This window comes from Anneissia japonica, unplaced genomic scaffold, assembly GCF_011630105.1.
Source record: "Anneissia japonica isolate Jap-2015-1 unplaced genomic scaffold, ASM1163010v1 scaffold287761_len698747_cov189, whole genome shotgun sequence".
Classification (NCBI taxonomy): domain Eukaryota; kingdom Metazoa; phylum Echinodermata; class Crinoidea; order Comatulida; family Comatulidae; genus Anneissia; species Anneissia japonica.
In genome coordinates, this window is record NW_022715691.1 from 425,237 (window position 1) to 438,770 (window position 13,534).

Here is a 13,534-nt window from a genome sequence, read left to right on the forward strand (position 1 = left end):
CAACTAAACGGATTCCATCAAAGCAAAATTGTTTATTTAATCAAATTACTCTAGCATGGAGATAATCACTTTTCAACTCCATGATACTGTACTATTGTTAACATATTATTAGGTGTTAATCGTGTGACTTCCTGCCACCTACATTGGGTTTTCTATGTTAATTTTTATTGTTTACTTGATCTTGAAAATGTATCTATGATGAACCCGAAACATTGGTCTGTTTTTGTCAATAAATTTTGTGTTAAAAATAAGTTAATTCATCCTAAAAAAATTGATTTTGGACATCTGTAAAATAGACATTCTGGGCCCCTTCTACTTTGAAATCCTGGATCAATCACTGCAACTAATACTGGAAAAAAAAAACTAAATTCATTTTCTTGTATTTATTTAGGGTGAAGCTGGAGTGCCTGGTAATAATGGTAATACTGGTTTAGATGGTGTTAATGGAGAGAAAGGTAAGCAAATTAGCAAATTTGGGAGATGATAGATTATAAATAATATTTATCTTTATGCTGTTACATATATTATTCTTAGATCTAAAGCAAATTTATTACACAGAATCACTTTTTAATTTGCGTGATGACATTTTTTATCTCCAACCATCGTTGTTGGCAATGGCTACAATGCTAGCAGTAGTGCCGCTGGCGTCGGCATTGGGTTGTTGGCCATCAGCATCATCATCATCCCCAATTTGAATGGTTGATTTGCTTTCTTTTTAATCATCTAATTAAATATATTTTACATTTTAGGTGAAATTGGTTCACCTGGATTTCCTGGCTTCAGAGGTCAGCCAGGTCAACCTGGTAGTAATGGTTTGGAGGGATTTAAAGGGGTGAAAGGTCTACCAGGTGAAGTATTAGGTGGATCTTCTGGTGCACAAGGTGAACCCGGATTTGTCGGCCTACAAGGAAATAGTGGTAAGTCTTCATTAGATTAAAAGTTTTTAGACTATTTTTAAGTTAAATTTTATAATTTAGGTGATGAACCTTTGACTCCTCACCGGACACCAAATCTTGCATATTGCTGGAACAAAATGGACCTTGTCAATTAAACTACACTGACGAATCAGGACAGGGCTATGAATATTTGTTGTCCCACAAACACGCAGTTGTTTTGTAGGACAACAATATCCAAGAGAAGATAACTTAGCGGATAGATCCATTCGCTAATGAACTTGTTTTCTTGCATTTAATGCTGATCTTTAAGATTTGCTGAAAGAAAGATTCTCAGCTGCAAAAATGACTGGCTGTCTGGTGCCGTCCCTCCAGAGTAGGCAGATATATATATATCTGTCTCTTATACACATCTAGATGTGTATAAGAGACAGGTTCTAATGATGCAATGTACAACATTAAGTGACAACAGCACTTTTTAAGACTATGTATTATGTAATTGTTTTTCTTTCTGAATCAGCCAGATATCAGCTGTGAGGTGCGGTATTTGTAATTATTACAGCCCCTGTATGGTGGAGTGGTGATACAGCTGTACATTTTTTTATTAACTATTCATTTTTTTTATTAACTATAAATTTTTTTGGCTCTATTCTTTTTACAGGATTTACAGGAGTACCAGGAATTAATGGCGATAATGGACTAGAAGGCCGCCCAGGATTTGATGGACGAAGAGGTGATATTGGACCAACCGGCTTACCAGGTGTGTGGTTCATATCTTTATTAAAACATAATCTTCTTTCAGAGCTGTAGTTCAGTGCAGTGTTAATAGGTGGTGACCACTTTTGGTGTGGGTGTGTGCTAAACCATGGAGGTCCATGGGTGCACCTAGGAAAATTCCATTACTGTACTTTAAATATGAAAATGAATTTAATTAACCCTTACGCTGCCAACTCTTATTCAGTCAACCAGAGCGCCAGCTGATAATATTACCTCTAATCCCCTGTGCCAGCTAATTATTAACAAGGTCACCGTAATGCTTATTTTTGATAGTGTATATTATTTATTCATAAACTATTGAGATTATGGAAATATAAATCTAAAAACAATTGCTCAGCATTGGTTGTTTTGTACATATATGCTTTTATTATTGCATTTTATTTATCATTTAGTGAATAAATGATAGGAATATTTTGTCAATAATGACAAATAGTATATTAGGCCTAGGCCTATTAGCAGAGTATGTGTTTTCACAGTCAAATTACTTGCCGATGAAAATCAAAATAACGAATCCTAGGCCTACGTACATTTACTAACATTATCATCACAGTCTAGGCCTAGCTAGGTCTACCCAGCAGAACAACGTTTTTTATGTCAGTTTCTAAGTCTTATCCAACACAGATGTAACAACTACAGAAGAATATAGTTTCTCAGCATTTCAAATCATCACATCATATTTTCAACTTGCAAAAACTCAGACTTCTAACAAAACAACCTCCGGCAAGTTTCAAAACAAAATGTGCAAAAATTCATTGGCTTTCATATCCAGTAAACACTATTTGTGTTAGTGTTAAAACAGCCACTCTTTGGTCGTTTTTTTGGAAGACCTTCACCAATTCGCATGCAAAGGTAGCATTAGCTGACAGTGAGCCTATTCGCATTTATGCGAAACTGGCATGTACACCAATTGTGCAGTGTTCGCATTTATGCGAAGATGGCAGCGTAAGGGTTAAAGTGCAGTTCTATTACAACCTTTTATTTATTGTTTTTATACTTTTTAAAAATAAACAATTAGATGGAGTTATTGTTGAAATTTGTATATGTGGTAAAGACAAGGGTTAAACAGTAAAATGAGTGCTGTAAATGGTAAAAGAATCATTTAAATCCAATATTTCGTTATGAAGTTACAGGTGTTTTAACACACAGCTGCTTAAAGAACAATATTTGAGAAATCAGCCTTCAAAGTTTATTATTTCAGACATTTCTCAGGCAGAAACCATCTCCAAATCATTAAAAATTATTGTTTTAACATTGAAAACAGGGAAAGTAACAACATAGCATGTTGTATAGATATATAAAGTTTAGTTTAGTGCAATAAACTAGATTTTAAAAATGTTGACATTTCACCATGTTTTAGCCATTATATCTGAAACGCAATTTGCGACGAGTGACTGGTTTGGCTTGTCTCTGCCACATGTAGGCTTTTGTGATTGTTATATAGAGCTTTCAAACTGAAATTTAAGGCTATTTAAGGCTTTTTTTTAGTAGTAATAACCTTGGAAAGCAACAAAAACATGTATCTGGTAACTATTTATTCAATGTTTTAATCAGTTAGTCATTTGCATGAAGATAACTACTGTTATTCTGGAAATTTTGGAATTATACGATTCAGAAAAGGAAGTAAAAGGATAATTACCACAGCAGTTGGGCAAGAAGAAGAATAATTCATTGGTATTTCTTCATTTATATCTGTATATGGAAAAGATTTATAATGTCCAATGTTTTATATTTGTCTTAGGTCCATTTGGAGATCCTGGATTCACAGGAAATACTGGTTTGAAAGGAGCCAAAGGCGACACTGGTAATCCAGGTAAGTTACATCAAAACAATATTTACCTCAATGTTAATGTTACCTGCTACATTAAAAAAAAATCAGCCTGATCGGGTGCTACATTTTGTATTACCACTTTTTTAATGTGTAGATGCCACTTTTTTCCAACAATGTTTACTTGCCACTTTTTCTCTTTTTCAACATGTGTACAGTACTTGCTACTTTTTCAACATGCATACTTGCCACTTTTTCCAACATGTGTAGATGCTACCTTTATCAAAATGTGTTCGTTCTGCTTTTTTCAAGATATATACTTGCTAATTTTTCCCAAAGATTATATAAGCTACTATTCTCGAAAATGTCTACTTGCTACTTTTTTGTAACATGTATGCATGCTCCCTTTTCCTCAACAATTGTACAAGCTCTATTTTCCAAAACATGTTCTTGTTACCTCTCTTACTCATACTTTTTAGCTTCGATGAGGAGCTCTAGAAGTACCCTACTGATTGATTAATTAATTAATAGATCTTTTTTGTATGGCTGGCTGTTAGGGGCCAATATACTCCACTGCTGCAATTAATTAATAGATCTTTTTTTTCGTGAAGTGCGCCACAAATATTAAGGACCGTGCATATTGCCATTACCGCTAATAGGACACGTCGTATAGATGGCGCGGTCGGTTAACGAGGTGTTGTATAGAACCAAAGGACGTGAGTTTGAATCGTGTCTTGGTATACAATTTTATTTATTTTTTTTCAATTTTAAGACTTTTTTTTCAGTTTAAAGCATTTTAATTTTGTACAAGTGAACATTCTAATTATTTAAAAGTTTCTATCTTATTAGTTCTTCCAATTTTTTTTGTCGTCAAAACAGCTCTCAAATATCTTAAAATGTTCATTTATATATAATAATAAAAAAATGAACACTGAGGCATGATTCAAACTCAAGGCCTTCAGTTTGTTACAACACAGCAACTGAGCGCGCCATTTATACGATGTGTCCTGTTAGTGGTAGTAATTAGTGGCAATTATGAACCCGTGCCGAAAACACAATATAACAACTTATGCCACTTTGTACCGTAAAGTATTTAAGCATGGAAGATGTTTCCTCCATGATTTAAGCATGTTTTGATAGTGTCCAGAAAAATCCTTGTCTAAAAGGTGCATACTTGAAATGTTAAACGCTAAATAGAAGTAGCCTCAGTTTAACGTGCGCACCGGTGAGTTGTCGCACTTGTTTTTTCTATTAACTGCCCTCACAGAAGCTTTCGAGATTACAAGAAGTTGTTTTGTTTAGTAGGTGAATATACTAGAATAGTTGTGTAAATGTTTATACAGTAATTCCAACCTTTGATCAATGGTTAAAAAAAGAACATATTAACATCATGACTTTTTTACTACAAAGTATGTACTATGACTTTTTACTACATAGTATTTTCCGCATGTTTACTTTATAATTCAACATGTTTGATTGCTAATTCCAGCTGGTGTTGCTACTACAGTACATCCCAGTTTGAAATACTTACTGCATTAACTTAAGAAAACTGAAATTTATAGATAATGAATTAGCACTTATATTTTATTGATAGGTCCCAATGGACAGCCTGGTCAAATTGGCGACATAGGTGAAAATGGCGAAGACGGTGAAGACGGAGAAGTTGGTCCACAAGGAATTGCTGGAAATAATGGACAACCCGGCAGCATAGGGATTTTAGGTAAATTATGTAATAGTATTAGATTCATTATATTTACACAATAAGAATACAGAATGCTCTCATTTTTTCTGTAGAAATATTTTTGTGAATAATGTAGTAAATATATGGTGTATTCTTAGGAACTTGCACTTGGGAATGAAATTCACAATTATGGCAGACTTTCAATTCTTTTCAATCAATCAATCAATCATTAATCAGTCTCACCAATCAACTTTAAAACTTCAGTCAGTTAATTTTATCAATCAATCAATCACTCTTGTTTATTAAGTCATTCCTATTAATCACTTTTCTTCAATCGTTCAATCTTTGTCAATCACTCGGTCCTTAATAATTCTGTAGCTATCAATTAATTAGGTCGCTTCAGTACATCATTTTCAATAAGTAATTTTCTGATTGTACATTTTCCTGTTTTTATTTAATTTGTTTATGTTAAAGATCTAGTTTGAATTTCATCTTATTTTTTTTTGTTTGTTTGTGATGGTCCCAACTGATCAGCTCTGACTGGATGGACCACCCTCTCAAAATATTGTTGAAGTAAATAAATTAATAAAATAAATAATATTCAAGCAATCAATTGAAAATAGATCAATATTTTCAATCAATTAATCTATCAGTAAATTATCTTACAATAATTAATTCATAATTTTTAAAACCCTGCCCTCGCTGTGCCAAACGGTCGTTGACTGACACGATTCTTTAGGGAGTACAATGCCATGATGTGCACGCAACGGATCGCTTTTAATGACGATCTGTTCAGACTGGCAAGCAGCAGACAGTGTCTCGTCGTTGAGTGCTCAAAGCGTGCGGAGTTGGATTTCTTGTGCGTCGGTCATGCAACCGTCGTATTAATAAATCCTTTTCAATAAGACAATCAATAAATCATTTTAGTTCATCAGTCAGTCATCTTCAATCACTCAGTCAATTTAGTAAATCCTTTGTAATCATCTGTCAATTTATTCTATTAATCTTCTTCAATCAATCTTTATTCATTGATTCAATCAATCAATCAATAAGTAAAGGAATCAATCAAAGGCAGGTACTTCAACAACATTATAATACAGGAAATCTTTTCGAGACAACCGTTTTCTTAAGAATTGATACACTGTGTTAAAGTTTTAATCTGCGTAGGAAAACAGTTCATGAAGTAGGCCAACATTGTGTAGATCCTTGATGGCACAACCTGAATTCCTCTGTCCTGCGGCATCATTTCGTCTTCTGTTGCTGGTCCTAACCAGTACAATTAATGTTTTGTTTTTGTTCTTTCAACAAACAGCTTTAAATGTATAACATATTTATTTTGTTGCTTGAATGTTTTACTGTTGAGTCTGGACCTTCTTATGTATTGAAAGATTATTTCCAGAATAAAAAAAACAGATTTTAATTTGAGCATCTGGCTGAGAGGTAATGTACGTGCCTACTGTGCTGAAGAATAAACCTTGCATGAGAGTAAAGCGAGACAGAGGACATACCGTAAATGCTTGAATGAGCGCCACGGTGCTTATAACATTTTTGAAGGCTTCAGTGCAGCGCTTATTCGAAAGCGGGGCTTAGCTAAAAAAATCAGGTTTGGTATGGCGCTTATTAGAGAGTGGCAAATTACGGTATTGATAATTGCAGCAGTTTATGGCTGCCACATGTGTCAGGGTCCCAACCTCAATATTTAATTCCAATTTCCAAAATTGGGATAATGACAAAAATAACATTAAAAATATAAAAAATATAAAAAAACTATGACATTCAAATTCACAGCCTTCAAGAAAGAAAGTATTATGCCCAAATATGTTCAGTAAATGTTTGTTGATGCTGATTGTTTTCAAAATCGTTTTCAGGTATACGTGGTGAAAAGGGTTTCCCCGGTATCTCAGGAGACCCAGGCAGAGCTGCACCCGTTGGTGTCAAGGGAGAGAAGGGAGACAGGGGTATTCCAGGCTTCTTCGGTTTTGATGGTGAGATTTCAGTATTAATAAATATCTAGCAGCTACATTTTCTGTATTATAATTATTGTTTTAAATAATTGTTATTAAAGTACCTGCCTATTAAGTTATTATTACAATTTATATTGTTTGTTTGTAGGACGAAATGGTCCCACTGGTGACCGTGGAAATAAAGGTTTTAAAGGTTTTATAGGAAACAGGGGAGATGAAGGCCGACCATCGGTCAAAGGGATACGTGGAGATATTGGTCCACCAGGAAACCCTGGATTCGCAGGATTCAAAGGTAGGTTTAGTTCCTGTAAAGTGAAGCAAAGGTTTAATCACAATTATTATGATAAAAGCTTTCCTACAGATAAGAATAATAGTTATAGTAATGGTAGACACATAATAATAATAGTATTAATAATTATAAGTGCAAATATGCATAGTCTCTAATCATCATCATTATTTTGCTTACCTATATGTTTATTGTTCAGTTTCTTTTGTAAACCTGCTATTGATGATGAAAAATAGGGGTGTTTCCTAAGATATTTGAAGTATGTATTTGAAAAATTTGAAAATATCCCATATATAAATGTAGAAATAAAATACTTTATTATTTTACATTTTATTATTTTATTTTTCACTTTTTTGTAATCAGTTTCAATGGTGGATTCAGGGAGGAAAAATGAAATAGAGAAAAGAAAGAAAATTATTTTCAAATTTAAGCCTTTTTTTTAGCTATCTAAAGGTGCAATAATCATTAATTTCTAGGGCTGAGGCAGTGTACACCCTGCATCTATTTTGAATTCCTGGATCTGCCACTGAATTTCATAGAACATACAGTATTAATATTCATATTTGTTCTTCACCACAAAGTTTAGAAAACTTTTTCATACCTTGTTTAGCGAACCCACTGCCCGCCAATAATGATGATTTCAAATAAAAATAAAATTTAATTTCTGGCCAATTAGCATACCCACCGCCATGAAAAAATGGAAATTTTAGAAAACTATCAAAAAATTTTTTTACACCCACCTCTGACTTTCTTTTAAAAAGTAAATTTGCGAAACAAGGTATTAAAAGAGTCCCGCCTTACCTATAAAGTTGTTATTTATCGTACTGTATCCAGATCTTGAAATCAGATGCTGCTCATCACTGAAACCCCCATGGCCCAAAATAGCATTCATGCACAATATATATTCACAATATGTTCAGAAAAAGCACTTAATTATATATGATTATATACAGTGCATTTTCCAATTTGAGAATTATTTAATTCCAAAACCCTACAAATTCAAGACCACTTTAAAAAAAAAAAAAAAAAGAAGCAAATTCTCAATCTTTTTAAGCTAAACCCAAAAATAGACCGCTCTAGATTTTAGATGGGTTCTAAGGGCGGTTTTGAATTGGAAGGCAAACTTTATCTATTAAACACATCTAATAGATGACTTGCGACTAAAACCAATAAATAATAATGTTCAATGAAGATCCTCACTGTGTAATTAATAAAATGTGAAAAGGTTTGAGTTAATAAACAATGAACATGATAAATAATCTTTTTTAATTAGTAAGAAAATAAAATATATCTCAAAGAATATCATTACTAATGATATTGCAGTTATGTTTACATCTCTGAAGTAATGATTTTTTGTTACCTCTATAGGTCCTATTGGTGATGTTGGTAGTAAGGGGCAACCAGGAGATAATGCACAACCAGGAGAGAAGGGTAATGCAGGCTTCCCTGGGCTACAGGGAGCCCCAGGACTAGATGGTATGTTCTGTGCTGTTTTTATGTTTTTAATTTCTTTTTTTGTTTTGTTTTATAATGTAGAAATTTAATCATATCAAAAACAATAACAATCACAAAAAATATTATTATAGTTATTGATACTATTTCATTTATATTCTGTCTCTTATACACATCTAGATGTGTATAAGAGACAGCCATTCATCAACTTTAATAGCTATGCATTCGATCTCCCATCACCAGAAAACACAGATTACTATTTACGCAGGAGGATGGGGAGCCGTCGACAACGGCAATTCGGGTTAAGCGCCCACGTGTTTACTGTGGTCTTCAAGTGCTCTGGTGAGCACAGAACCACCGTCTTCCCGTCTTGTTGCGTAAATTGTCTAATAACTAAATATCATAATGAGACTTAGGGAGTGGGGTTGTTCCTGCTTTCACAGGAATTGAAAGCAAGTAACCACCAAGATCTCTGTATAATTGTGTTGGTTTTGTTGCTATTAAGTTATAAGTGTAGTAGTTGATTTAGAAAATTCCATTCATTTATAATCTTTTGTTGCATCATTACAGGACCAGATGGATTTGATGGTGGCATTGGAATCACGGGTCAACGAGGGCAAAAAGGAGAGCGAGGGAATGATGGTTTCACAGGCTTACGTGGAGATAAAGGAATAGATGGTCCTCGTGGTAGAATTGGACAACCAGGTATGTTACACTAACAATAATAATGGCAGTGAATGATCGTATTAATAATAAATAATAATAATGCCCATTTATGTAGTGCATGTTGCTGGGTTTGATGAAATGTAGTTGTGGGAAGATCAGGAATAAAAGGCATTATTTAAATTATAGTTTTCATTAATTAGACCACATCCTGAAATGGTTAACATTATTAGGCGTAGATTCTTAAGGTTTGCATACAAAGTATGTGATGTTCCCAATTATAGTTTAAGTCTCTTTACATTAGAAGATAGGCGTCTGTACCTTGACTGTGTATTTTTATACAAGTGTGTTAACAATTGGTATGGTCACGTTTTACTTTTGGACTATGTCAAATCTAGTCGATGTTGTAAGACCGTTTCTTCTCTTTTTCATATTCTTTTTGCTAGTGTTAATGTCTCCAAACATGGTTTTAACATCAGGCTTCCTACCACATTCAATTGAATTTCGCTTTTTGATAGAACTATTGATATTTCTCTTGATTTGTTAGAGTTATTTAAAACTAAAGTTAAGAGTTGTTTTATTTTAGGCTTTTACTGAGTTTTTAAATCCGTGTAAATTGTTTTCAATTTCATTGTTTTTTCCATTGTTCCATGTATTCCATTCTCTTAAAGGCAGACTGCCTGTAACAGTATGATCATAAAAAAAAAGAACATTAGGTTAATGTCAATTTTGCTTCTAGTGCCTGTTGTCATTTAGGTGCAGTGTCCATTTTAACATCCAGTAGAATCAGAATGTATTATCATCAATAATTTAACAAGTGGTAACAAAATTAGTTTTCCTAGATGATTACATAATATTAATTATTGCATTATATAAAAATAGCAAATAAAGTTGTGCATGTTGGAAAGATGAGGTAAACCATTTTTGGTAAAAAATAAAAATTATGCTTATATTTGACAATTATCTCTTGCATGTGCATGGTTTATATTAAGGTGAACCTGGACAAAGTGGGGAATTTGGTAGAAATGGTGATCCTGGTGCCCCAGGGCAGAGGGGACCGCCTGGCGATATAGGTGCACGTGGAAGTGTTGGAGATCGTGGCCCAAAAGGTAAAAATGTTGTAAAGAGTATCAGACACCAAATAAATCACCAACATCATCATATTCTTCGTCCTCATATCTCTTTCATCATGAGTAGTATTTTATTTGATAAAAATATGTGGCATGCCTATATATGGTCATGATAACATCATATCATGACCATATATAGGCACATTCTGATTATATATGGTCACTCTGAGCAAAAAAAAATTTCAGTTTAAACAATCTGTATAAAATTCTCTTTGATTAAATTACCTCCTGGCCCCGCTGGCACCATCCCTGGAAAAGCGTGACTCAGTTAAATACATATTAGCCTGGTTCTCACGAGAACCCTAGTATCCGGATCGGGACCTAAACGTTAGTGCTGACTGTTAGCACCTGCGTGAGAACGCCTGATCGGTTAATGCTAACGGTTAGTGGTATCCAGATCCGCTAACAGTATCGGTTAGCAAGTTGAGGGCGTTTCTATCATCAACCAATCACACATTCACGTTTACAATTTCCAGTTTCTTATTGGCCAGTGATTCGATCATCATATTGTTGATATCCGGATCGTTTTCTCGCATGGACGCACGGCAGCTAACGGTTAGCAGGATCCGGATCCTGCTAACCGTTAGCAGCCGTGTGAGAACATAGCAATCAATACCGTGAGCATATTGTATGTTTTGCAGAATGTATCTCAAGTAACCATGTATATGCAAAATCAGTGGCGGATTTAATCAGGGGGAATTTTTACCCCTGCCATCATTTACTTTGTTACAGAAAAAAATACAAAATGGCATAGAAAATACTAAATGTTACAATATTTCATAACAGTATATACTAAACACAAATCATACCATTATTGGATACATGTATAATTACATTGCATCTAGGCCAATGCAATGGGTACTGCCTTTTTTTAAATATTGTTAAGATCTGCCCCTGCGCAAAATCGTACTACAGTATCTTAACACCTACTGCGTATTTTAATATCAATGTGAACAATGGTATGATTTGACTAATACACCATTCAGACTAGCATCGCATTGCGATCGGTTGTAGCAATTGCGAAACCCAATCGCAAAGTAAAATCGTGTGTGAAAGCTCACCAATAGTAGTCGATATGTAATCGATATCGCAATTGTTGCCCGTTGCGATTGGGTTACACAATCTTTTTTACTCCCGATTACCACAGAATCTGATCGCAACGAATCACAACAAATTCCACAGGCACTGTTTGGCTGAGGTCAGGCAACATAGGCCTAGACACCGGAGGCCTAGGCCCTAGAATGTAAAGTTTGTTTGTGTTGGTCTGAATGCGTTCGTTGATTGCGATCGGGAGTAATCAGTTTTGGATTACCACCGATTACATCGCAACCGATCGCAAGAGCATGTAGCCTGAATAGGGTATTAGGTAAAGTTGCTCTTCCTCTTGGTCAAAATTATTCCAATGTGAAGGGGGCTTTATTCTGTCATTTAGGTCATGAACATGACAAGTAGTGCATTATACTTTTAACATAATGACTGATTAATGTCCAACAGGTTTTAATGGAATACCAGGAGATAATGGTAACCCAGGATTCCAACCCCTACGATCCAAGAATGGGCTTCTCATTGTTAGACACAGCCAGGCTACCGGTATTCCAACGTGTCCAGGTGGCGCCACAATGCTTTGGTCCGGCTACAGTCTGCTGTATGTCGAGGGCAATGACAAAGCTCATCACCAAGATCTTGGTAAGTGCCACAAAGAAATTGGAATAATTGTATTGTTTTAATTTAATTTAACTTCTTTTAATATTTCGTACATATTTGAATAGTGGAAGCAGTTCGGCGCAGTGGAAATGGTTTGGTTTCCCAACCTCGATGTCAGGGTTTCAATCGTTCTCTGTACATTTCACTTGTGTCCTTGAGCAAGGCACTTTATCTACATTGCTTCAGTGTACCCAGCTATATCAAGGGTACCAGAAAATTGCTAGGAGTTCCTTGTGGTGGACTAGCATCCCACCCAGGGGGAACATCACACTCATCTGCTTCACGCTACCTCAAACTGGAGATTGTAAGCTCCATCTCTATGAGCCCTGTGGCTTGGCAAGGACTTGCTTTTTACTTTAAAAATTTGAATACTTTTTTTTTTTATAATACCGATTAATGCTGATTATTATAGTTATACTATTTTTTTTAAAATTTATTTATTAACACTCAAAACGTCTCGCAATTTAGAATTTTTTCATGCACCTTAGTAAGTTTATATTTACGTACATTACAATTTAAAAATTTGAAACCTAAACAAAGTAATAGGCAAATTATTGAACCTTAAATTCATAGTTATTAAACCAAAAGGATGAAATTTATTAAAAAATGCCACTAATATATTTTAAAAGACTTAATAATCAATGAAGTTGAAAAAAATTATTTGAGTGTAGAAAATCGTTTTTACACTATTATTATTATTATAATTATTATTATTAGAAAAACAATTTGTTTTAATTTTATTATTTTTGTATATTATTATTATTATTATTATTATAATTATTATGGTATTGTTTTTATTACTATTGTTATTAAAACCTGTAAATAAAATAGCAGCCCAACCCTAGATTTGTGTTTATAAAATTACTTTCATTATTAACATTTGAGCCCTCTTAAATCTTTTGAGGACATGAAACCCTGACCTGGTAACTCAAATCAATGAAAAATGTTTGTTAATTAAAATTAATTAATGGTGGCAATTAACAACAAAACTATATTAAATAAAATAACAAAGCTTGGAATATATTAAATGCTTGTGGTACACCACATAGACTTCTAAAGGCGATTGAAGCAAATCAGTCAAAACGTTGAGACATCCTAAAAAACAACAGTTTTTTCAGCTACTGTCTGTATCTTTGGGGTGTACCGCAAGCATTTATTATATTGTTACTTCGCCATGCAAACCTTTAAACAATACTTTAAATGTTTTCATTATCAATAT

At 34.0% G+C, this 13,534-nt stretch overlaps 1 protein-coding gene across 1 annotated transcript in view; it reads left to right on the forward strand.

The window, feature by feature from the left end:
• LOC117109298 (collagen alpha-2(IV) chain-like) overlaps positions 1 to 13,534 on the forward strand; it is a 55,008-nt gene that overhangs the window by 38,124 nt on the left and 3,350 nt on the right. Inside the window, exons 29-39 of the mRNA XM_033251567.1 lie at positions 392 to 455; positions 750 to 917; positions 1,555 to 1,653; positions 3,409 to 3,480; positions 5,030 to 5,155; positions 6,985 to 7,101; positions 7,229 to 7,372; positions 8,735 to 8,842; positions 9,389 to 9,523; positions 10,474 to 10,590; positions 12,106 to 12,297. Of these exons, the coding sequence (XP_033107458.1) occupies positions 392 to 455; positions 750 to 917; positions 1,555 to 1,653; positions 3,409 to 3,480; positions 5,030 to 5,155; positions 6,985 to 7,101; positions 7,229 to 7,372; positions 8,735 to 8,842; positions 9,389 to 9,523; positions 10,474 to 10,590; positions 12,106 to 12,297 (1,342 nt within the window). The remainder of the gene's footprint in view (positions 1 to 391; positions 456 to 749; positions 918 to 1,554; positions 1,654 to 3,408; positions 3,481 to 5,029; positions 5,156 to 6,984; positions 7,102 to 7,228; positions 7,373 to 8,734; positions 8,843 to 9,388; positions 9,524 to 10,473; positions 10,591 to 12,105; positions 12,298 to 13,534) is intronic.